The following is a 27,131-nucleotide window of genomic DNA, read 5'->3' on the forward strand; positions in this document are numbered from 1 at the left end:
GTACGCTGCAGTGGCGCTAGTGAGTTAAGCATCATTATAGAAGCACGGCAGAAATGTACGGCATTGTTTATTTTGCGTGCTCGTTTAAACGCTGAAACTATCCTCGCCGTTCATTATCAACCCCAGAAATACAACAATCCTGCTCTTCGTTTCCTCTGTCAGTCATCGCTTGGCGCTGGAGCTGCTGTCGTCCTTTAAGAAAGGTGTTAATGCTGTTATTTGTGTAGAGTGAGGTGCGCGCGCGTCTCAAGAAGCCCCAGGAGGACTGTACACGTTTTTAAATGGAAATATTTTAATATTTATCTAAATGCACGGTACAATAAGTGTTATATCCTACTGACAGCTGATAACGTTCGCATTATACCGCCGCCGTCGCTTCCCAATATCTGGATAAGCTCCACACTGGACCACGCATCTGAGGTGTGTTTGATGTCCTCGTGAGGAAGCCGAGCAGAAGATGTGGGTGAACCCTGAGGAGGTGTTGCTGGCCAGCGCGCTGTGGATGACAGAGAGAGCGAATCCCTACTTCATCCTGCAGAAGAGAAAGGGCCACGGAGACGGCGGAGGAGGACTCGCAGGTAAAGCCGTGTTTACTCAGTCAACCGCATGCTGTTTATGATGACAGCTTATTAACACACAGGTGTGTGTATGTGTTCATTCATGCCTGCACACTCAGGTGGACGCGCGCTGTTGTTGTTCACGCCGCGTGCTAAGAGACGCACCTGTGCGCGCGAGCCCGCTCTTACCTGTGTGGACGGGTCACTAAATAAAATAGGATTTACTTTGAAACAGTTTTCACTCAGATATTGGTAGTGAATTCCACAAATAACTACATAGAAACGAAAAATAACACATTGCATAGTATGTTCTTATCAAACGTAGCCTACTCTAAATTGTTTTATTTCGAATATATATATATATATATATATATATATATATATATATATATATATATATATATATATATTAGCCTATTATTATTTTGTTTTTTTATGGTAGTGCGATTTGGTCATTATTGATTCATTTAAAAAAAACAGCATTTTTACAATTGATTAAATATTATTTATTAGCAATTATGTTCTCACCATAATTTTAAAATAACAGGAATTTCAGTGTTTCATGTTTACAATGTCTGCATGGACAACTTGCTGGTTCATGTTATCCAGCATTATTTGAGCATTTGTACAAAGAAGTTCCTTTTTCAAAATAAAATAAAAAAAAGTCTAAATGTCTTTTGAATGGACAATAAATATCCTGATTTGATATTGATAGAAAGTTGGTTTCCATTCAGATCTACCATTCTGTCCCCCTGGACAATATCATGACTGATCAGTCAGAGTCAAGTATATATTTGATGATTGTGTTTATGTATGATTGTACAGAACATAGACTTACATGGATAATACGGCCTCATAATCATATCATTTCTATCACTGCTGTGAACAGGCCATGCAAGAGATGTATAGATGCATTCAAGAACCAAAGAAATGGCTCATTGTTGTTTCTGTGGGGTGTTTTTAATGTGGCCGTGGTTGACCGATGGGGTTTTTTCAGTGGCTGATACTAATTTTGAGAGTTTTGGTTGACTGGGAAAGTTGCTGAAATTAACATTCATTTTCATGGTCTCAGACTTAGTTACAGTAAACCTAAATATCCCATTAAAATGGCCAAATATGGCCCAGTTAATCAGTCTGGCTGATATATGCATCCAGCAACCAAATATAAAAGTCCTAGCTTGATATCAGTGACCAAACAGGCTCAATAAGGTTCGGTTTATTCTCAATGCCTCAGGACAGGAAACTGAGCTGGTCTGGTGTTGTGAAATACCCTTTACTGACCTCACCTGGTGAGCTGACCTGTATTTATAGCTGGACAGGTGCTGATTGACAGAGATCGTGCTGGAGCCGAAACGGTGCCGGTATTTGTGCGTCTACCTCTTTGTGTCTGTCAGTGAGAAAAGACAGACACAAAGCGTACACTAGCGAGGGAAGATGATGTCATTGTTACATAAATGTGCGAGCTGTGTGCCAGTGAGAGCCGGTGAGCCTGGCACGGCCCAGCAGACTGACCCACAGAGTCTTGGGTAGCCGGCGTTCGGCCAGAAGTACTAGGAAAAAAGCAATGTATATGTTTGTGTATGTGCCTAACAAACGTCAAACTGACCTAATGTCTTGTGACATTTGTATTCAGACATGAATTTTTAACAGAAGAAAAGTGGAATAGGCAAAGAGGATGTAGTTGTGCATAATGCTTAGCCTTTATAGGTTTTGAAACCTTTTCCTATTTTTTTATTCTTTACATGTGTAAATATTTTCCATTTATTTACCCATGAGCACAAAAAAATCACACAAGATCTCCCTAATGTCTCACATGTTTCTCATCGAGAAACAAATGCTTTTGAACAGCGACTTTTGTTTTGGTATTATTACCTGAATCTTACCAGAATTTTATTCTCAATGGTCTCCATAGGAGCTCATCGGATTCTTACAAGAAATGTATCGAGCAATGTATGTATGTGCCGACTCATTTGAGTCTATTTTGAAGGCAACATTTGAAACAAATGCCTAAATGATACATGCTTTAAAAAATAGTCGTGAGCTATTAAAAAGAGCAACTGTTGAACAGTCAGACTGTAGGTAGTGCAATTTTAAACCAACATAAACATACTTTAATCCAATTTTAGCCAGAACAGTTGCATCAGATTGACCGATAATCGGTTTTACCAATATTTTCCCTGACATTTATTAATTTTTCCATTAACTGATATCAGTTTTCTAATATCGAAACCACCGATAAATGGAGAATAGCACGCTAGACCTCCATTACGAACCTGTTCAAATTCGAACTTGCTTTGCTTTATTTACTAAACTTTATTTAACATAACTGCCGTTAATGTAGAAATGAAAATAACGCTTGATCTATAGTTTAAGCTTGGCGCTATGAAATACTCAAGTAATCTGTTAAATCATGTCCCAAAGACATAATTTTACATAATATGAAAAGAAAAACGGCTTGAATGAGTGCAATTATTACAGATTCTGCATATCGGTTATCAGCCATATTAACATGCAAATTATCGGTTAAAAAGCAAATATTAATATCGGTAGTATATCAAATTTTCATCTATTATCCACCGGCCCAGTGGTCTACATGCACCCAGAAGGAGCCTAAATGTCTTTCCTAAGGCTAAATACGGGTGAAGTCAACAGCTTCTTTGTGTTTTTATGCTATTCAATACAGTTGTATCAGGTTGATGCTGTTCAGGAGAATATTGATTTTGCTCATGTGCTGGTAAGGCTGTTTTTTGTCAGAGCGGAGATGAATTCAGTTGAGAGCAGAACGTTCTATATTTAGAATGAGAAAAGACAACAATGAAATGTTCCTCCCACGAACTCCTTATCCAAGCATCCTTACAAGAATGAATTGTGTTCCCAGGATTCACATATATGCCAACAGGGAAACATAAGCATATCTGTAAAAGGGTATCTAGTGTAGCATGCCCTACTACAGTGGTCAAAATAGTGCACACTACATAGTGTCTCCCATGATGCAGTGCACTCGACTGGACCTTGCACGTGCAATTGGTTGAAAAGCATTGGATTGAAAATGCATAATTTTTCTATTTTATGAATGCAACAACTGGATGCCACTTGCTGAATTAAACAATTTCACAAAAAGGTCTTGTGACATTAATATAGAATACTACTATTAAAACAATTATTGTTATTTATCGTTTCATTTTTATAGGCAATCTGCGGTGCAAACTGAGCAGTTTGACCAAGAGAAGATCTAAATGTTGCAGATTAACCACAACACAAAGAATACAAACATCCAGTCTTATTTAAATATTATATTTATGCATTTATTATTACCTATTATTTATTTATTTTTTATTCATTATTTGTTAAAAACCAAAACCCTAGCGTATGATTTCCTATCCTGTTGTTGGTATTCGTTGCGGGGTGTGAAGGGATTTTTCTTGATGGCAATCTAGTGTGATTGCATCCTAATAGAAAATAGAAAGTGTTAAACGACTTTGCTACTGTGTAACAGTGTGAACTTGAGCCATAAAGTGTGTGAATATCAATTCTGGCAGTCGTTGCTTGGAAACCTTTTGGGACTATCCAGTCATGCAGCTTAATTAATATTCATGATCCAAGAATAGAATATTTAATATTTATTGCAGAGCAAACTCGATTAATATAATGTAAAATAACTCCCATCAATCATATTAAAATATCTCAATAATAATAATGAATAAATTAATAAAAAGAGGCTTATGGAATGCTATGTCATGAAATATGTCAAGTATTTGACAGAGAAGGCAGTTGCTTGGTTCTGTCTGTCAAAGGAACTTGAAATACTGGAACTGGAAACGGTTTGTTTAAGAATGAACTGAGAGTTGTTAATGTGCACTTACACAGCGCTCAACGCAGGGCTCTGCCACTGAATAGATCACGTGATCCGTACAGTACTCTCAAATCTCTGCTCTCTTGTTTCGCAACCAAGGAAACCGTGGCCCATCCGAGCATATGAAAGCAGGAACGGAAAGTCATGTGTTCAGGAGGGGGGTGTTCGTTAGTGCACATACGAGCTCCAGCAGAAACAGGAAGCCAGATTTGTTTGGAGGTTCATGATTCACACATTCAACTTTGGCTAAACCTGTGGTGTCTGAAACAGCCTCATGCGTGTTTACTTGCGTAATGCACATTCCTGGTCTTACTGTGCATGATTGCTCAGTTATTCCAAATAAACGAAATAGTCTCAAATTGCATTTTTTGCTCGTGCATGTTCAAACTGGCTGAACCTGCCTGGTCCACACTGGATTGTAAAAGCATTGGAGGTTTTGTCTTGGAGATGAGTAGCTCCTCCTCTGATCTGCAGGTTTTACAGGTGTCTGATGCACTGATAGCGATGCTAGCGCTAATGCTCCTCAGATGGATTCTTTGAAGCCTTACACCTAGTTAGAGCTAAACTACACCTCCTGAAGCTGTATGCAGTATGTTGAATGCAAGGCTGCATTTATATGATCAAAAATATAGTAAAAACTGTACTTTATTCTTGTGATTCCTGTGATTCAGTGTCTCGTGATCCTTCAGAAATCACTTCAAAATGCTGATTTGCTGCTCAAGAAACATTTTTTATAATTATTATAAATGTTGAAAACAGTTGTGATGTTGCTTGTTTGTATTTTTTGTGGATACATTTTTTTCAAGATTCTTTGATGAATAGAAGGTTCAAAAGAACAGCGTTTATTTGCTTTAAGGCCCGTTCACACCAAGAACGATAACTATAAGGATGACTATAAAGATAACGATATTAGCATTCACACCAGCGAACGATATCGTCTGTTTATTCTGAGTGCACGTGCGTCTGCCGCTTTAAATCCTCGAGCTCATTACAGCAAGATGGATTCTGATTGGATGTCAATGTTTGTATCGTTCATCAGCTGGAAAAAAATCGTTCTGAAAATTATTCAAACGATACCGTTTCTCTATGCCTTTATTATCGTTATAGTTGTAGTGTGGACTCTGCTATTCTTTAATATTGAGAACGATTTTTAGAACTATATCTTTATCGTTATCTTTATAGTTATCGTGCTTGATGTGAACGGGCCTTTAGAATCTTTCGTAACATTCTAAATTTGTCAACTGTCACTTTTGATCAATTTAAAGCATCCTTGATTAATAAAAATGACATTCTTAAAAAAAAATCTAAATAATCCCAAGCTTTTGAATAGCATCTTTAAATAAAGTATATAAAAAATATAATATAAAAATTATATTTTTGTATGTTTGCTCTGAATTTGCTTGAAAGATTGATGATTATAATGATCAAACCAAACAGTCACAGATTGAACTGACTCGCTAAAATGAATCAACTTTACCAACTGTAATACCATTTTTGTTGCTAATGCTTAAATCAGGGATGATATTAAATAATCTCTTTCTTAACATTCTCATGTTTGCAAGTCCCAAGACAAGGATCACAAGATTAAAACACGAGTGAATCTATTGATGTGCTCATTAGGAAACATTAGATTTTACAAACAACTCTGGAAATATTCCCAAATATTACAACCAACATGAAAAACTGACACTACTGTATTTCATAAATCAAACTAGTTTGGTCTGTTTTCTCACAGGTCTGCTGGTTGGTACTCTTGACGTGGTGCTGGACTCGAGCGCCCGTGTGGCCCCGTACAGGATCCTCTACCAGACCCCTGATTCCCTGGTTTACTGGACCATCGCACACGGTAACACACTTCCTCCGACCCGTTCTGGAGTACTCTGCTCCCTGATGGCCGGAGCATTACCTCATGCTCTAGTGCCTCTAAAGTGCAAGCTGAAGTCAGAAATCAATCTCCACTTCTCTTTCAAATGAAGCCGGATGAACATGATGTTCACTCACTGTCTCACTGCAAACTTCAGTGCAGGAATCAATGTTTTAGATAACATGGTGTTTGTTAGGGATCAGTATTTGTGCAGGACGACTACGAAGGGTATTTTAATGCAGGGCAGTGTGGTTAATGTGCAATTAAGAGCACTTAAGATGAGAGCGGCTCTGTTTAGAGTAACACAGATATTAGGCAGCAGCGCACCACACACTGAAACCCAAATGTTATAGCTTTTTTACTGTGCTAGATATATTTTGCACAGGTCTGCATTACGCCAGTTGCACGTGGAGACACATGATATCAGTTGTCACAATAACAAAGTTTTTGTAGTTGGTGCAATACCAGAAACATTTCTCTAAAATTATATACATTTTCAGTAAAGTTTCTCAGTACCAGTTTCACAACTATTTATATTGCAACATAATTTTTCAGTAGTGGACTATTTTATTTTATTTTATTAATTACATATTTTAATTTATAATTCTAAATACACATACATTTGTTTAAAAATTACTACAAATTAATATTTTGTTAATAAATAATACATTAAAACAATGGCGAGTATCCTTCAGTGTGTTTTCAGTTAGAAATAAATAAAATCTTAAATCTACTATACAATTATTAAGAAAGTAGATATATTTGTGCAAGAGTGATTTGTTATTACCGTATATTATGTATATGTTATTTACACATACTGCTCAAAATTAATAATTTTAACTAAATAATGCATTAAAACAATGGCAAGTTGCCTTCAGTATTTTTCAGTTTTTTATAAAGTAAAAATGGCTATAAAAAAAAAAACAAAAAAACAAACACACTAATTAAATCAAACCTGTATAGATTCTTCTGTGCAAGTATTGGCATGGTAGATGCATCTGTGTAAGAGTGATTTATGTTATCTACACGTAAAGAAATAAGTAGTTTTGTCAAAATACCAAAATGTTAATTTTTATAGTCAGTAGCAATGCTAAAGACATTTCATGATTTTTTTATGCTAATTTCAGTACCACTACAAAAACAAATTTGATATTGAGCCTCTTAAATATTTCACCATTTTATTGTAAAAAAAAACACTTTAATTATAAAAAATAAATAAATAAAGATTTAAATATTATTGCAATTTTTTTTTAAAAGAATAAACTATGCTTGACAAAGACAAATACACATTCAGTAAAAAAAAAAAATCAAAAAAAAAAATCAAGCAATACGTGGAGACATACTGAGAGTGAAAATACAGAGCTGAAAACAGACATCAAAAGAAAACCCATGCTATTAATGGATGGCACAACATGAATTGAGTTAATGCAAGATGACTGTATCAGTAAGATTTGTATGGTCGCCCCACAGTATTTACGGTAAGAGCATCCAGAACATCATGTGTGAAGCCGAAAGAGAGCGCTGGCTTCCCAGAGGAGCGGAGAGTGCTCTGTTCCTCAGCTAATCTGGTTTACGGGCGACTGCGATGCTGGTTCATATTTCACAAGCTGTTACATTGCTAGCTGCAAGCCATTTGGTAAACCTCTTTATTTAAGACGAGAAACCACTGAGCCTGCTCTGATGTGTGTATGCTCTGTGAAAGGCTTCAGCTTGACTCTACATAGGGACTTTTTATTGAAAAATATATTTTCTAGAAATACTTGTAGGCTTCATTAATAATGTAAATTTAAGTTGTGAGAAAATTTCTAAAAGTAAATACATTTATAAATACATAATGTAATAAAAGTTTGGTATTACTTTTCTAACTATAAAAATCTAGTTATAAATATAACATTATAATATTAAAAATAAATGTATAATTTAATATGAGTATTATTATTATTGTTGTTCACCATTTAAATATATATTTGGTTGTCAGACATTATAAAAAAATAATGAATTAATAAATAATTGTGTGTACATAAATTATAATGTTAATTTTAAATGCACTATAATATTACTTTAGACAAAAACAACTACATTAATTTCATGTTATTAATATTTAATATTAAATTCACATGTATAAAATATGAAATAATATTCAGAATAAATTGAACATTTTATATAACTCGTTGGTTTTCTGACATTTAAAACAGCTAAATTAATATAATATTATAACATACAGATGTCTTAAATTGTATTATTTTTTTATTTTATTAATAATATTTATATTTTAATTTAAGCTTTCATATATATATATATATATATATATGTGTGTGTGTGTGTTTATGTGTATTAAATGTATTTGTTTTTGTGAGTTGTGTTTAAACGGCAGATAGAGCGTCGATAGCTTATGTTTTGAATAATTGTGTTTTCCATCTTTACATAATTGCGTGCCACTCGTCACAGAGCGCTCTTCATGAATCATGTGTCTTGCCAGCAATGTGTTTGATGAATTGCCTGAGGAGAGCTGTGCTAACACAGAGCTAATTAAACCAGGAACCCCCACCCATCTGCTGTTCAGTTCTGAGCAAATGAAGTCGCTGCAGATAAAGACTTCAAATGAAATTCATTATCCTGAACGCCTGGATGAGTATTACTTGACTTGTGTTTCTGGCAGGGAGCTCTCGTAGGGAGATCACGGAGAACTGGGAATGGCTGGAGCAGAATCTGCTGCAGACGCTCTCCATCTTCGAGAACGAGAACGACATCACCACCTTCGTCAAGGGCAAAATACAGGTGACACAGTAGCGTTTCAAACTCAGATTGGTGCTTCACTATAAGCCAGAGTGCTCATAGGTGTGTATTTGTGTTCAGGGCATTATAGCCGAATACAACAAAAGCCATGATATCAGAGAGGATGACGACACGGATAAGTTTAAGGAGGCCATCGCTAAGTTTCGCAAGCTCTTCGTCATGCCGGAGGAGGAGAAGCTGGTCAACTATTACTCCTGCAGCTACTGGAAGGGCAAGGTGCCGCGGCAGGGCTGGCTGTACCTCAGCATCAACCACCTCTGCTTTTACTCATACCTGCTCGGGAAAGAGGGTGAGGACCGTTTTTCTGATTCTGTCAAGTGTAATGTCATTGTTTGTTTTAAATAGATTCTACAAATGAATTAACTCCTAGAAAATGCAGGTTAATGGCAACCACATTTACACAAATTCTGCACATTGTGATCAGAACTGCACTGAACATGTAGTTATTAATAATATATTTAAATGCATATCTGAGTTGTGCTGCAAGAAATCACAGGGAATGATGTACATCTTGACTCAGTGTCCCCAGATATTGCTATAAAAAAATAAACTGTGATTATGATCCAGATGTATCATCTTTACAAAAAGGCCACTTACCAAAATATCATGACTAGCACCTCCATAATGGATCGCTTTATGAGCCAAGTCGATCCTAAACAGCAGGCCCAAAGTCATTTAATAAGTATTGTTTTTAATAAGAGGACTTGGCAACCCTTCAAGAGCGCGCTCTGCAAAGCCTTCCTAACATTCCCACTTTTAACCCAAACACAGTGGCTCTGGTGACAGCGGTTTAGTTAAAATTGCAGAACACAAGTCTTTGGTCATTGTATTTATGTATATATATATATATATATATATATATATATATATATATATATATATATATATATATATATATATATATATATATATATATATATATATATATATATATATATATATATAAATAGTGGATACTGAAAGCATTAGAAGGCAAAATTGCGAGTGAGAATCTGAGGATGCAAAAAAGTCTTAATATTGAGAAAATCATCTTTAAAGTGGTGTGTGTCTGTGTGTGTGTGTCTGTGTGTGTGTGTGTGTGTGTCTGTGTGTGTGTGTGTGTGTGTGTGTGTTTCAGCTAAGCTGGTGATCCGCTGGGCTGACGTGACTCAGCTGGAGAAGAGCGCCACGCTGCTGCTTCCAGACATGGTGCGTGTCAGCACACGCTGCAGCGAGCACGTCTTCTCCGTCTTCATCAACATCAACGAGACCTTCAAACTCATGGAGCAGCTCGCCAACATAGCCATGAGACAGCTGCTGGACAACAAGGGCTTCGAGCAGGACCGCTCTCTGCCCAAACTCAAGAAGAAGTCGCCCAAGAAAGTGTCGGCCCTCAAAAGGTCTGTGATGCAACACTTGAGAAGATAAAGTAGATCCATCAAGATCCAGTGATGCTAGAAAACTGGTGTTAGGAGGTCAAGACGTCTACAAAACTATCAAGAAATATTCATCTTAAAATTCTCTCTCTCTCTCTCTCTCTCTCTCTCTCTCTCTCTCTCTCTCTCTCTCTCTCTCTCTCTCTCTCTCTCTCTCTCTCTCTCTCTCTCTCTCTCTCTCTCTCTCTCTCTCTCTCTCTCTCTCTCTCTCTCTATATATATATATATATATATATATATATATATATATATATATAATGCTTTATATATTTTAATTAAATAAATGTAAATAAAAAGTCAAAATGTAAATTAATTCATCAGTTTAAATGAATTGAAAAAAAAAATTATTTTTGTCATTTTAATGTAATATTTATTATATTTGTAAGCTTATTTTATAGCCTATTTTATTAGCTACATTTATTTTAGAAGCTAAATTATTTAAGATATGACATATATAATAAAGAAGTATATATAAAGATATAAAAATAAATATCTGCCAATGAGATAAGAAAAATAAAACATGTTTTTTAAATTTTTATTAAGTGAATATTTTTTCTACCCCATTTGCAGATTGTTTTTACACTTTTTTAAATTGTGCTAATTTGTTTCAGAAAGCAAGGCTTAGTACCTTTCAGGAATACAGCTTCTCAAGAAAATGCATCCTGATTTTAGATATTTGTACTGTAAAGAAAAAATGCTGAGTAAAAAAAAAAAGTGTCACAGAACTGTTGCTTATCGGATTTATTAAAGAATTGTAATTGCCTTTAAAATGGGAGCTGAAATACTGTGTGAAACTGAAAGGAGCAAATCTGGTTTTCCTTCAGGGCGCGCTGAACACCGTCTGAGCAAACTAAGAGGATTAATGCTCTGATGTGCAGTAAAGTGACAATACTGTAGACGCTGTATGCATTTAAAAGGAGTTTAGGAAACTTTCAGTGGCCTTTTTCAATATTTTAATCTGTTTCTGTGACTTCAGGGATCTGGACGCCAGGGCTAAAAGCGAGCGATACCGTGCACTTTTCCGCCTGCCGAAAGACGAGAAGCTGGACGGTCACACAGACTGCACACTGTGGACCCCCTTCAACAAGATGCACATCCTCGGACAGATGTTCGTCTCCACTAATTACATCTGCTTCACCAGTAAAGAGGAGACCACCTGCAGTCTGATTATCCCACTCAGAGAGGTAAAACACAGAAAACAGTCAAGCATTTATCATGCATTCTCCACTATCGTTCACAATGCCGTCAGTTCCTGGAGCATAAAGACTTATTTAATTAGTACACTTTGTGGAAGTAAAATGAGTTGCATTTTGCATCGTTCTTCACCAGGTGACCATCGTGGAGAAAGCTGATAGCTGTAACGTCCTTCCCAGCCCCTTGTCGATCAGCACCAAAAACAAAATGACCTTCCTCTTCGCCAACCTCAAAGACCGGGACTTCCTGGTGCAGAGGATCTCAGACTTCCTGCAGCAGACCTCCTCCAAAATCTACTTTGAGCGGGAAATCACGGGCAGCCTCAGCAGCTCAGACGACGAGGTGGGAACAGATCTGTGTATTAATCTACCTGTATTTATTACTAATATTCAGCTTTTACTCAATAAGCACACATCAACATTTTCAGTCATTTCAATTCTATCGATCAAAGAATCTTGAAAATATATATTTTTTTAAAGGCAGCCAAACAGTAATATTGTGAAGTATTATTGCAATTAAAATAACCATTTTACATTGTAATACATTGTTAAATGTCATGATCAAAGCTGAATTCTCAGCATCATAACTCTTCAGAAATCATATGCATATATTTGCAGCTCAAGAACATTTATGATTATTATCCGTGTTGAAAACAATTCAGTTTTTCAGGATTCTTTTCTGAATGGACCGTTCAGACCAGAAATATAAATCTTTTGCAACATTATAAAGTCTTTACTGTCATACGTTTACTGATTCTTTCAGAATAAGTGTGTTATGATTATGCATCACCTGTGTGTGTGCAGGTGTGCTCTCAGCAGGGCAGTGTGTTGTCCTGTAGTCCCCAGCGCAGCGCTCTCGGCTCTGAAGGGGACAGTGACAGACAGTTCAATCTCAATGATAACAGGGTTCCCACTGCGACACAAGCCCTGATGACCATGTACCGCCGGCGCTCCCCCGAGGAGTTCAACCCCAAACTGGTACAGCACCAGCACTCATGCCTGATCACAGACCCCTCAGCATCGTGCTTTTATCACTGTTCACTGAGAGGACATTCACAGATACGTTCAGATCACAAATCAACACGATTAGTGGAATAGAAATGTGCTGTGGCTGTGCATTACAGTGATTTGACCATGATTAAGAGCTGCCTTGCGTTAAATCATGAGCTTGAGTGGCTTTTTGCTTTTATAAGAAACATGAAGATATCAACAGTTATATTTGTGTTTATAAATTAATCTTAACAAATCGTATGTGAAGCTACATAGTTTTTGAAATTAATTATTGCCATTTTACAAACAACACAGCTTCTTGCTTCAGTGTTATTTTAGTATTTTTTTTATGTACTCTTATAGTTTTAGTTAATATTTTAAATGACATCTTTTGTTTTCATTTTCATTTTAGTTGTATTTTTATTTATTTTTGTTAAATGATAGATAAAAATGTATAGCCTGAATGCATTGTAAGTCACTTTGGATAAAAGCGTCTGCTAAATGCATACATTTTATTTAAATTTAAATGTAATTTAATTTAATTTTAATTTAAATATCTGTGTAATTTGTATTCATTTAAATTTTTAGTGGTAGTTCACTTAGTTATTTAAAAAATAACTTTTCGAAGCGAAGTTGTGCTACATGTCGACACACTAACCACAAGACTATCAACTTGCTGAAATAAAAAAAAATGTAATTTTAATATTTTATATATTACAAAACATAGCCATTTCCAAATATTAATGTAAAATAATATACAAAATATTATTTGATTTTATCGTATATTATATTAATAAATATTAATATTATATTATAAATAAAATAATTATATAAATATAAAAATATACAAATATGAATTAAATATCTATATACTTTTTATTATTATTATTGATTATTTTCATATAGTATTTCAGTTAAAGTGTATTTTATTTAAAGTCAAAAAAAGGTTTTAGCCCTGGTGCGGTCACAGGTGTGTGTTTATCAGCATTTGAACGCACCTCGTCCAGTCAGAGGTTTAACAGCAAAGCCTGAAGTCAGATGCAGGTTATTGAGTTATTTTAGTAGGACACACACAGGAAGTGCAACTGACGAGGAGACCATGTACAGTTCATTTAGTTTGCTGACCCTTCAACAAATGACCTGAAAACCTGCTTATCCAAGTCATTCGCTTTAAAACTACTAGACTGTGTTCATTTAGTCACAGGATCAGTGCGTGAGAGAGAAATGCATGTAAAGATTTAAACCTTTTGCATTCAGAATAATATTGTAGTCACCTTTGCTTGCAAGACTGTCTAATCTAAAGCTTTCGTATACATTAAATGCACCACATTTAAAATTTGAGAATAGAAAGTTAATGAAGTTCACGGTTCACTGGCTTCGCTTCTTTGCCAGCGCTTATTTTGTAAAGTCCGAGTCTCCTACATCAGCACTTGTGAAGTTGAAGTCAGGACAGCAGATGAGTCGTTCTCTTTATACTCTTGATATGTTTTCAGGCTAAAGAGTTTCTGAAGGAGCAGGCCTGGAAGAATCACTTCACCGAGTTCGGCCAGGGAGTGTGTATGTACCGCACGGAGAAGACCAAAGAGCTGGTGCTGCAGGGCATCCCGGACAACATGAGAGGAGAGCTCTGGCTCCTGTTTTCTGGTGAGTCATGCGTCCCACAACAGACAGACACAGCAGGGAGAACAGCTAGACTGGATTCAGGAAAATAAATAGCCTACAACGAACTAACCAGATAACTAGTCTTATCACCTTCTGTCTACTGATATCTGGTGTTTTTGATATCAGAGAGCTTGTGGCCAATTAGTTTCTACACATTTATCTGTCATTTGGTTGAAGCTAGTCAGATTAGATAGATATGCCAAGATGAACAAACTGTGTTAACCTCATTCTTCAAAAAGTGAGCGAAATATGCAGTAAAAAAAATATGATCCAGACGTTAAATATGATTTGCATGGAGCATGATGTATTTTATGCAGCCAATTATTGTTCAAATATATATATTAAATAGTACTACGTATTACTTTTTTGAAAAAAAAAAATATATATATATTTTTAAATAATGAAAATAAAAGGTTTGAATTTCAAGAACATATTTTATTGCACTTTTATGCAAAAAACAATTATCAGCACAAAAAAATGACCAGGAACAAAAATCTGAGCATGTTGAAGGTGTTTGCTCTCTTTTGCGTGTGCATGCACCTGTTTTGTTGTGCGGTTGTTTTGTGGTTCAGCGCACGTATCTGTGTGTCTTATACAGTACTGGTTCCTGTTTGTTAGATGTGAGTGCCTTATTCAGAGTCACACATGCACACTTCAAGGCTGTCTAGACCAGTGCGGTAACTGAAACACATGACTGTGGTAGTAAACAAACAGCTGCTTTGTTTCCCTTCACAGTTTAGCAACATTACAATGTGATGAAATCACGGGATTGTAGTTACTTTGAAACTTGCGAATTTACACGCTTCCCTTGATTTAAAGCAGCTCAGCTTATGTTGAACTACTCGCATATATCTCTACACACACATGCATGCTTATATTCAAGAAAGATATGTTACGTTTATACATTTTCAAATATTTATATATAACATCAATTATATTAATATAAATATATGCATGGAAATATTTTCAAAATATATCATGTACCGTATTTTCCGGACTATAAGTCGCACGTTTTTTCATAGTTTGGATTGTCCTGCGACTTATAGTCAGGTGCGACTTATTTATCATAATTAATTTGACATGAACCAAAAGAAATTAACTAAGAGAAATGAACCAAGAGAGCACTGAGTAGCATAGAGCGCCCTCTTGTGGCTGTAGACGGTAATGTTTTCTCTTGGTTCTAAATAAATGCGACTTATAGTCCAGTGCAACTTATATAAGTTTTTTTCCTCATCATGACGTATTTTTGGACTGATGCGACTTATAGTCCGAATAATATATAAACATAATAAATACGTTTATTTTGGATGTGATTAATTGTTTGACTGCTGTTAAGTGTGTATATTGGTGTGTCCAGGGGCGATTAATGAGATGGCCACTCATCCTGGTTATTATGAGGACCTGGTGGAGAAGTCGATGGGGAAGTATAATCTGGCCACCGAGGAGATCGAGAGAGACCTGCACCGCTCTCTTCCTGAGCATCCAGCCTTTCAGAACGAGATGGGCATCGCTGCCCTGCGTCGAGTCCTCACTGCGTACGCCTTCCGCAACCCCAACATCGGCTACTGCCAGGTGCGATGCACAACAACACACCGTCTGTGATAAATGCACCCACAGCTTGCTCCTAATGCCAGTCTGTCGTCCTCCACAGGCCATGAACATCGTGACCTCCGTCCTGCTGCTGTACGCTAAAGAGGAAGAGGCCTTCTGGCTGCTGGTGGCCTTATGTGAGCGCATGCTTCCCGACTACTACAACACCAGAGTCGTAGGTGAGCTCCGGGATCATCCTGCTTCTCCAGGGCATCAGCAAACCGCCAGATTTTGGATGCGTTACTGAAAATTAACAATGTATAATGAATCAAATGACCACATGGACTAATATCTGTAAATGTTCAACCACATAGGATCTTCTGCACATATCTGTTACATATCTGTTACACTCTTACTCAATTCAGTTCATAAAACTATCGGCAGATACACACACAAACTCAAAGGTCTGAAAGGACATATATATATATATATATATTTGTGTAAAATAAAATAGTAATCAAATTAAATAAAGTACGAGCAGAATGTTTTTTTTTTATTAAATTGAAGACATTTAGGCATAAATAAATTACAAAATAAAATAATATAAAATTAAATAAAATTGGACTCATCATGGTCCAATGAAACAATTTTGTTTGGCAAGTGTTATTAATAATAATAATAATGAAACTTTTTTAAGAAAGTTATATGATTCCTTTCTTGTGTTTCTTACATGTTAATTTTAATGGTAAACCTCTGTTGTGCAGCACTTTGTTTGCCAAAAAATGAAAGGAATTTTCATCTGATAACATTTTAAATTATTATGTTTTATACCTTTAATTGAGTACCATTATTTTGGATAATAAGTTTATATTAAATCATGAATCCAGAAAAAATTTAAATGCTGTTTTTGTAAAAATAAATTGATTGAGTTGATTATACATGCTTTTTGATTATTAAAATGTAATTAAACCGTTAAAATTGAATCTGGAAAACACTGAATTTGGAAAAAATAAAATGTTTTTAATAAAATGGGCCCTATTAATGGTAAAATATGTAATAAATTATTAATTTGTCAAAGTTTTCATTTACTTAAACGATTAAACTAGAATCTACAAAATGTTCAATTGAAAACAGAATTAGGCAAAAAAAAATTAAGTTTGAGATTTAAATTTGAGATTTTAAATCCTCAGTATTTCATACATACCTGACGTGTGTGTGTGTGTGTGTGTGTGTGTGTCTCAGGTGCTCTGGTGGACCAGGGTGTGTTCGAGGAGCTGGCTCACGTCTACGTTCCTCAGCTGTACGACTGCATGCAGGCTCTGAGTGTCATCTCCACCATCTCTCTGTCCTGGTTCCTCACGCTCTTCCTGTCCGTCATGCCCTTCGAGAGCGCCGTGGTGGTGGTCGACTGCTTCTTCTACGAGGGCATCAAGGTCATCTTCCAGCTAGCGCTGTCGGTGCTCGACGCTAACATCCATCAGCTGCTGAGCTGCAAAGATGACGGAGAGGCCATGACCATCCTGGGCAGGTAGGAGAACCGCACACTAGTGTGCTATACTTCATAATGAGTGTGTTGTAGTATGCATAGTATTCTGCATAAAGTATGTAATGTTCTGCAAAGTCATAAGCGGCAAAGTATATACCATACTGCAAATTAAGTGAATGTTATATACTACATAGTGAGTATATAGTCTGAATGTGTAGGGACTGTTGTGTAGTACATGCATGTTTATGTAGTGTACTACATAGGGACTATACTTTAGTATGTAGTGTACTACAAAGTGACTAAATTGTAATGTGTGTGTGTGTGTGTGTGTGTGTATACTGTACTACAAAGGGACTAAATTGTAATGTGTGTGTGTGTGTGTGTGTGTGTGTGTGTATACTGTGTACTACAAAGGGACTATAATGTAATATGTCTATATAGCATACTAGAAAGGGACTATAGTACTACATAGGGACTATACTTAAGCATGTAGTGTACTACAAAGTGACTAAATTGTAGTGTGTGTGTGTGTGTGTGTGTATACTGTGTATACTGTGTACTACAAAGGGACTTTAATGTAATATGTCTATATAGCATACTAGAAAGGGACTATAGTACTACATAGGGACTATACTTAAGCATGTAGTGTACTACAAAGTGACTAAATTGTAATGTGTGTGTGTGTGTGTATACTGTGTATACTGTGTACTACAAAGGGACTTTAATGTAATATGTGTATATAGCATACTAGAAAGGGACTATAGTACTACATAGGGACTATACTTTAGTATGTAGTGTACAACAAAGTAACTAAATTGTAACGTGTGTGTATAGTGTGGGACTATACTGTGAAATATTGTGTACTACAAAGGGAATATTCTGTAGTCTGTGTGTATATTATTATTAATAAATATTTATTTGAAAAGGGACTGTGTACAATCTTAACATAAATGTTTCCACTTCATGCATTGTACTGAATTTAGCCTTGGGCTAGTTTTTATCCGCGGTCCCTTGGCAGGTGATCACGGTCACAGATAAACATAAGAACAAACATCAAACACATACAGTACAGTAATACTTATACACACATATAGTGTACTAAACAGGGTATATGTGTGTGTATTTATAGTATTTTACAGTATATATGGAATGGCAGGATCTATGTATGAAACCGTGATGATGATGGTTCAGATTTTCTTCGTTCTGCTGACACAAACGAGTGTGTGTCTGTGTGTGTGTGTGTGTGTGTGTGTGTGTGTGTGTGTGTGTGTGTGTTGTAGGTATCTGGACAGCGTGACCAATAAGGACAGCACTCTTCCTCCAATCCCTCATCTTCACTCTCTCCTGACGGATAACGGCGAGCCTCATCCCGAGGTGGACATCTTCAAACTGGTGCGCAGCTCCTATGAGGTGCGTTCAGCTCCAGGTCTCAGCTTCTATATCATGAAGTGTGTTCACGGGTTGTTGCGTGTTTGCTGATGTTCACTGTGATCTGCAGAAGTTCGGCTCCATCCGGGCGGATGTGATTGAGCAGATGCGTTTCAAACAGAGGCTGAGAGTGATCCAGGCCATTGAGGACACCACCAAACGCAATGTGGTAATCAGACAGTGCTAGTGTAGTATTAACCCTCATCCGGAGGATCTGGGAGCTTAATGTCTTTGATTGCAGGTGCGCACCATCGTGACGGAGACACCCTTCAGCATCGATGAGCTGGAGGAGCTCTATACACTCTTTAAGGTCAGTCACATCACATGATGAGGTCATGAATCAGCATATTTAGTGGTACCTACATTTTAAACTCATCTAGCCCTATACCAGTTACAGTCTGTTGTGTTAAACTGTCCCAAGAAATATGTGTGTCTGGCAGACAGTAAAACAGATGAAACGCATTAGTTATGACCACTGCCCTCATTTGAACAGACAGGCTCCGTGTCCACTGGCTGTGTAACATGAGTGTCCTGTATCTGTGACCGTCAGGCTGAGCATCTGACCAGCTGTTATTGGGGCAGCACCAGTAACCCCATGAGCCGGCACGACCCGAGCCTGCCGTACCTGGAGCAGTACCGCATGGATCTGGAGCAGTTCAAAGTGCTGTTTGCGCTGCTCTTCCCCTGGGCCTGCGGCACACACACAGACGACCTGGCCCTGCGCGTCTTCCGTCTGCTCGACCACAACGCAGACGCACTCATCAACTTCAGAGAGTTCATCTGCGGCCTCAGTGAGTGCACTTTATCATGACCAATCCCATGCTTGAAGGTGCAATCTTTTCTTTCCATTTATATATATATATATATATATATATACAGTACAGACCAAAAGTTTGGAAACATTACTATTTTTAATGTTTTTGAAAGAAGTTACTTCTGCTCATCAAGCCTGCATTTATTTTATCAAAAATACAGAAAAAACTGTAATATTGTGATATATTTTTAAATTTATTATACTTTAAATTATCATTTATTTCTGTGATGCAAAGCTGAATTTTTAGGTTCATTATCACATGATCCTTTAGAAATCATTCTAATATGATGATTCATTATCAAAGTTGGAAACAGTTCTGCTGCTTCAAATTTTTTCAGAACATGTGATACTTTTTTAGGATACTTTGATGAATAAAAAGTAAAAGAAAAAAAGAAACTATGTGTTTAAAATATAAATATTTTGTAATAACAATATACACTACTGGTCAGTAATTTGAGGTCAGTAATTTTTTTAAATTCTTTTTAAATAAAATCAATACTTTTATTCAGCAAGGATGTGTTAAATTGATTAAAGTGATAGTAAAGAAAAAATATTATTAGAATATATATTATTAGAAACGTTTTTTATTTTTATTTTGAATAAATGCAGTTCTTTTTTAACCTTTTATTCATCAAATATATTAGACAGCAGAACTGTTTCCAACACTCATAATACATCAGAATATTAAAATGATTAACACTGTTGGGAACGTTACTTTAAAAAAGTAATTATTTATAGTTACTCACTACTTGTTCCAAAAAGTAACTGAGTTAGTAACTGAATTACTCTATAATAAAAGTAACTAGTTACCAGGGAAAGTAACTATTTGCGTTACTGTACAAAAAAATAAAATAAAAAAATAAAATAAAATAAAAAAAGTTGCTATATGTCAGATAATTTTTTTTTTGTTTTTTTTTTTTTTTTTTTTTTTTTGCGCTTCAAGTATTATCTTTGTAAGAAAAGTGTTTTTGGCCACTAGCTTTGTAGATGCGTGTCACACTTTGCATGTACACATTACATGCACGTTCTTGCCTTTGAAGTAGTGCTTATATATCTCCACCTTGAAAATACCAACTTTTCATCGGATTGCTCCTGACTCGCCATCTCGCCATCTCTGCTGCGAATCTCTGTGTAGCTGTTGCGTGTGAGTGAAGTGACATTCAGCCAAGTACGGTGACCCATACTCAGAATTTGTGCTCTGCATTTAACCCATCCGAAATGCACACACACAGAGCAGTGAACACACACACACACACACACACACACACACACACACACTGTGAGCACACACCTGGAGCAGTGGGCAGCCATTTATGCTGCGGCGCCCGGGGAGCAGTTGGGGGTTCGATGCCTTGCTCAAGGGCACCTAAGTCGTGGTATTGAAGGTGGAGACTCCCCCCCACCCACAATTCCTGCCGGCCCGAGACTAGAACCCACAACCCTTCGATTGGGAGTCCAACCCTCTAACCATTAGGCCACGACTTCCCACTTGATATACACACCTAAATTGAGGTCCCCGCGGGTAAACAAGCTAATAAATTACACAGAATGAAGTTTCTTGAAAATCTAAAAATGCAGAAAGTTTCCTGTGAGGGTTAGGGGTAGGGTTGGTGTAGGGCGATAGAAAATACGGTCTGTACAGTATAAAAACCATTACGCCTATGGAGAGTCCCCACAAGGATAGCTGACCAGACATGTGTGTTGTGGGTGTGTGGGGCGCCGCTGGCGCGTGTGTGTTTAAACACTGGCTCTGATTGGCTACCATGAAACACATGACTCTGCCTTAGCCAATCACAACCGCTTATCTCGTCATTAACCCACCTGCTCACTCGCTGTGAGCCAGGGGTGCATTCGGATTGCATAGTTTATTAAATCAATGCATAGTAACGCACCGCATTTAACGTTCAGTAACGTTAACGGCATTGTAACGACGGGAAAAGTAATTAGTTAGATTACCGCATTACTGAAAAAATAACATTGTTACCTAACGCCGTTCTTTTAAACGCCGTTATTCCAAACACTGTTTCTAAATGATCATGTGATCGACTGGATGTTACATCTGACACTGAAGGCTGGAGTAATGATGCTGAAAATTCAGCTTTGCATCACAGGAATAATTTTTTTTTTTAAGTATATTCAAATAGAAAACTATTATTTTAAGTTGTAATAATATTTCACAATATTACTGTTTTTGCTGTATTTTTGTTCAAATAAATGCAGGCTTGATGAACAGAAGAAACTTCTTTCAAAAACATTAAAAATAGTAATGTTTACAAACTTTTGGTCTGTACTGTGTATGTATATATATATATGTATGTATATGTATGTATGTATGTATGTATAACGGCTTCTAGAACAAGAAAAATGCAGGGCAGGATTTAATTTGGGTCCTTCTGGAATGGATTGTCTTGTTGGATCACTGCAGAAGTGAAGACATGTTGTTGCAAGAGGGAGGGAAAGTCATTTTGGTTAAAGATGATGATGAGGGAACATGCATTATTAAAAAAAAATGATGCGCACTGATAAATTATTTATAATAAACTTACTTAATGCAATATTTCATTTAAAAAAGAAAAGAAATTGATTTTGACCCAAAAATCTATAAGTGGACCCTAGGGTAAAATTTTTTTTATGTGTGCATATGATTTAAAAACGTAAAAACATTTTAATTCAGACTATATATAGTGTATAAATTTGTTTGATTTTGTACACATTTAAAATGATTAATTTGCTTTCTTTTGTTAGGCGTCCTGTGTCATGGTGACCTGACGGAAAAACTCAAATTTCTGTATAAGATTCACGTACTTCCAGGTGAGTGTAAAAGAGAAAAAGAAGTGTGAAACATTGTTAACATGGTGCTAGAAATGAATACAGTTCAGAATTATTTTCAGCTTTTCATATTCACTTGTTTGCCTTTGCACATACTGTATATTATGCATGATACCTGTAAGAATATTAGTTGTGAGCGGAAATATGCATAGAAAGCAGAATTGAAAGTAAAGATGGATATTTTTACATTACTTTGTCACAAACATGTCAACAAATCAAAAGAATGATCCTTAAAGAAGACTCAAGGAAATGCAGCTTAATTATAATATCTAGTTGCATGTTTTGTGATTAGGTGTTATTATCTGAAATCGACTGAGCTCTAGAAGAGACTGAATGTTGTTGTTGTTGTTGTTGTTGTTGTTTTCAGAGTTGCATCATGAGCAGGAGGAGCCCGACTCGGCGTGTGAAGCCACGCAGTATTTTTTTGAGGACATCACCCCAGAGACCTCCAGCGGTACTGCTGCATGCTCACACTTACCACACAGAATAGATTGCTGCACTGAAATAACTGTGTAAATGATGCTTGGTGCCTAGTCCAGAGACTGTGGTCACCGGTGCTGATGCGTTGACCTCTCGTTGACAGGCCTCGAACAGAAGAACAGAGCCGAGAAGGATGAAGGTTTTGTAGGAGTCACCTTTAAAAGTGAAAGAGGTGGGAGAAAACATCCTCTTCTTTGAATCAGAGCTGATGTTTGATGTTGGAGAGCTGTTTAAATGTGCAACACTCTGTCTTGTGTGTAGTAAAGAAAATGCAGACTCCAGATTACCGCACGTACATGCGCCTGTGGAACCAGGAGACCAAAGAAAAGTTAGAGAACATGAAGGACCTGCCCAAACTCAACCAGGTACATCGGGAGACTTCATCAGTGTAGCTCCTGTTAAAACAACATCGTTCTCTGTTCAAAACCCATCCAAGGTCGAGGGAAGTCACTTCAGAGGCTGAAAATAAACCTTTTCTTTCTTATAAGTGCATTGCACAATGAGACCAAAAATGTGAATTAAATTCATGATCTAATAAACCTGATGATCTGTCAATGGAAAATATGATAAAAAACAACTAGTTTATATTGCTGTTTACATTTAAATATTTTTAAGCTACTTTATAAAAAAATTTTTTTATATATATATAATGGTTTCTCTGATCTGAAATATGCAGTAACTCGTGTATATTGTCAAGAATGTATATGAAATAATTTGTAAAAAATGATATAGTAACAAACAATATTATAATTATTTAATTCTAGTTGTAGTAGTAGTATAGATTATTTTTTAGATTAATAAATTTTTTAGGTACAACTTTATATAATTCAGGTTTTATATACATTTGAAGTCAAAATTTTACATACGCCGTGCAGAATCAGCTAAATGGTATTTACTTTAACCAAATAATAAGTTAAAGTATATGATAAGGGGGATCATAAAAATGCATGTTATTGTTTATTTAGTACTGAACCGAATAAGATATTTCACATAAAAGATATTTACATAGTGTATAGTCCATAAGAGGAAAAAAACTGTTTAATTTATAAAAATAAAAAAAACTGACCCTGTTCAAAAGTTTACATCCCCTGATTCTGAATACTGTGTTGTTACCTGAACGATTCAAAGCTATGCTTTTTTATTTAGTTTAGTGATAGTTGTTCATGAGTCCCTTGTTTGTCCTGAACAGTGAAACTTTCTGCTGTTCTTCAGATACATCCTTCAGCTCCCACAAATTCTTTGGTTTTCCTCCATCTTTTGTGTATTTGAACCCTTTCCAACAATGACTGTATGATTTTGAGATCCATCTTTTCACACTGAGGACAACCGAGGGACTCGTATGCAACTATTACAGAAGCTTCAAACACCTGCTGATGCTCCAGAAGATGAAAACTATGATCAGCTAAACAACATCAACCAAAAGAAGCAAAACAGTATAAAAATAAAAAGATCAAATCATAGGAAAAAAGCTTTAAAATGTATTTATTGTTTGATTTAAAATAGTACTCGCAAACGATTAATCGCGATTAATCGCATCCAAAATAAGTTTTTGTTTACTGTAATAAAGTAATAGTTACTCTACTTATTCCATTTAATCTGTAGCCTATTATGTTTCCAAAGCATCCTTCACAGAATCTGTTGTCTCTGCTTCTTCAGAGTCAGTTCATCGAGCTGTGCAAGACTCTCTACAACATGTTCAGTGAAGACCCCAGCGAGCAGGAGCTGTATCACGCCACGGCCACGGTCACCAGCCTGCTGCTGGAGATGGGAGAGGTGGGCAAGCTCTTCTCTAGTCCGGCTCACAAGACAGACGAGGAGAACGAGGACGAGCGCATGCCTGTCCCGAGCAAGAGCAAGCAGGAGCGCCATCAGCCGGAGGACTCCTCGCCCAAAGACACGGCCACGTCCTGCGCCATGCTCCTCTCCGACGACGACACCTCGGTGTCCTCCTACTCCGTCCTGAGCGCCGGCTCGCACGAGCTTCAGTGCGAGGACATCGCTGAGGACACCGTGCTCATACGCAGCGGCGCAGCGGCCGCCGGGCATCATGGGAGGAGGGCCGGTTTGCCTCACAGCGTCAGCGTCGATAAGGACTGGGCCATCACGTTTGAGCAGTTCCTGGCCTCGGTGCTCACCGAACAAGCTCTGGTGCAGTACTTTGAGAAACCTGTGGAGATCGCCGCGCGAATAACCAACGCCAAGAACGTCCGCAAGGTGGGACACCAACACATGTCCCTCAGTGACTACGAGATCTCGCTATCGGGCTAAAAACTGTTACAGGAGTAGTTATCCAAAACACAAGATTTGGACCTCGATTACTCACTTTTATGTTAATGCTAGTTTCTCCATACAATCTCTGTCGAGCGAAAACATGACAAGAAGCACCATAAAAATAGACTTGGACACTACACAGTGAGCTTTCTGAAGCCATACGCTAGCAACTTGAACAAACAACAAACCTCACATTTTATGATGTTTATGATGTTTCTTTTGTGATGTTTCATGGTCAGCTTGAAATGTTATATGCACTGTTTGATTTTATTATGCAGCAAACAGTTCCACACAAAAAACACTGAATTAGTGTGATTTTGCTGTTTCCTGCAGTAAATCTCAATATCAAACGACGTGATATAAGACTTATTCACTACGTATTGAGTTTTTTTAAGCCATATGCTATCCGATAATGACTTAGATTTAGTGCGTTTCTCACACAAACCTATTTTACCTACTTTAGATGTTTTGTAATAATCACATTAGCCACTTTTATGATGCTTCATTGTCATTTTTTGGAGCTGGAAATCTTCCTCAGGAGGTCAAAGTGTTTTATTTGACATTTTATGCAAGGCTTGCAACTTTTTCACCCCCCCCCCAAAAACCCCTAATTGATGTATTTTCACTGTTTTCTAGCAGTGAACCTAAACGTCCAATGAAATAACATACTTGTGCACTATATAAATGTGTTTTCTGAAGCCATAAGCTAGCAAATAATGGCTTAATTTTCAGTGTGTTTCTCACAAAACCTGTTTTAGATGTTTATTGCCCATTTATATGATGTTTTAGTGTCCTTTCTGGAGCTTGAAATCTCCTTTCCCCATTGAATGGAAATGAGCAGCCTGGACATTCGGCTAAATATCTCCTTTTGTGTTCTACCTTAAGAAACGCAGGTCTGGAACGACACATAAATCAGCAAATGATGACAGAACTTTTATTTTTGGCAGACTGTCCCTTTAACTAAATCTAATCTGATCTCTTGAAACTTCAGCTCGTTAGTGAGCGGACAGTAACGAGTTTTCCCAGACGCTTGTCTTTGATCTGAGGACAGAAGGACTGTGATGTGAGCTTTTTACCTGTACAAAGTCTGAGAGGACCTGTTGTATACTACGATGCGCTTGATGTACTTTATATACAGAAATGGTTACTAATAATATCTAATACAGTTAGATGTTTATCATAGTGTTTAGATTAGCTCACTAGTCCTGATTGGGATAAAACACATCCTTTAATCTGTATTATTGTTTTAAGTTCCAATAAAAGTATCTAAATCTCTTTAAAATATAAATATATATTAAGTGACTTAAGAAGCAAACTGTGTGCAAGAATCCTCAGTGGGGGAAACTTAATTTAAATATTTATGCTAAAAAATATCAGTACATTTATTACGCCATTTATATGGAGTTGCTTCTCAAGTGTCTTCTCAAGATTTAGATATCTTTGCTTTGAAATGAGACGTAAATACAGATTAAGATAATACTTTAGGTTGTTTTTTGTACAGGTGTTTAGTGTTTACAAGGATAGTGTGTGATATTTAACACTGGGAGCTTAGATGTGTCTGGGATTGATCTGTTATTTCCCAGGTTTCTCGTTTCTCTCTCCCTCTCTCGGTTCCTTGCACCTGCACTTTGGGTTTTTCTTCTTGCGCTGAAATGTCAGATATGAATCGGCTGAGAGGCGACGCAGTCCAGCTGTGTTTGATATCTGTCTGCTGAAGACCGATTGTGTACAGTTTTTATGTTATTTTACCGTGTTCCCACCAGGCATGTGGCATGTCTGTGCACCTTCTCGTAAGTTATTGTTTGATTGTTTAGTTTTTTTTTTAAATAGACGAGTTTCTACTGTATTTCATGCTGCTGTTTTAAAGTTTACGTTTTAATGTGAATGGTTCAAATCGACTTGTAAATGATTGAGTTCACTTCCAGCAATTAAAAGTTTAAATGGAAATATCCTGTCCCTGTTA

At 36.7% G+C, this 27,131-nt stretch overlaps 1 protein-coding gene across 1 annotated transcript; it reads left to right on the forward strand.

Annotated features, from left to right (window-relative positions):
• LOC113097563 (TBC1 domain family member 9-like) lies at positions 1-27,131 on the forward strand. Its single transcript, XM_026262799.1, has 21 exons — positions 1-578; positions 6,146-6,256; positions 8,934-9,052; positions 9,131-9,359; positions 10,188-10,449; positions 11,462-11,669; positions 11,815-12,021; positions 12,483-12,656; positions 14,162-14,312; positions 15,688-15,902; positions 15,982-16,099; positions 17,103-17,388; positions 18,627-18,756; positions 18,845-18,943; positions 19,016-19,084; positions 19,325-19,565; positions 22,334-22,399; positions 22,785-22,871; positions 23,001-23,069; positions 23,159-23,262; positions 24,554-27,131. The coding sequence occupies exons 1-21, from the start codon at positions 458-460 to the stop codon at positions 25,163-25,165; spliced, it is 3,678 nt and encodes a 1,225-aa protein (XP_026118584.1). The 5' UTR covers positions 1-457; the 3' UTR covers positions 25,166-27,131.

This window comes from Carassius auratus, unplaced genomic scaffold, assembly GCF_003368295.1.
Source record: "Carassius auratus strain Wakin unplaced genomic scaffold, ASM336829v1 scaf_tig00216332, whole genome shotgun sequence".
Classification (NCBI taxonomy): domain Eukaryota; kingdom Metazoa; phylum Chordata; class Actinopteri; order Cypriniformes; family Cyprinidae; genus Carassius; species Carassius auratus.

Excerpts from the sequence above, each read along its gene's own strand:
- LOC113097563 (XM_026262799.1), top strand. The coding sequence starts at position 458 with ATGTGGGTGAACCCTGAGGAGGTGTTGCTGGCCAGCGCGCTGTGGATG. Across the intron at positions 12,657-14,161 it reads AGGAGTTCAACCCCAAACTG|GCTAAAGAGTTTCTGAAGGA; the intron begins GTACAGCACCAG and ends ATATGTTTTCAG. Across the intron at positions 23,070-23,158 it reads CACCTTTAAAAGTGAAAGAG|TAAAGAAAATGCAGACTCCA; the intron begins GTGGGAGAAAAC and ends TCTTGTGTGTAG.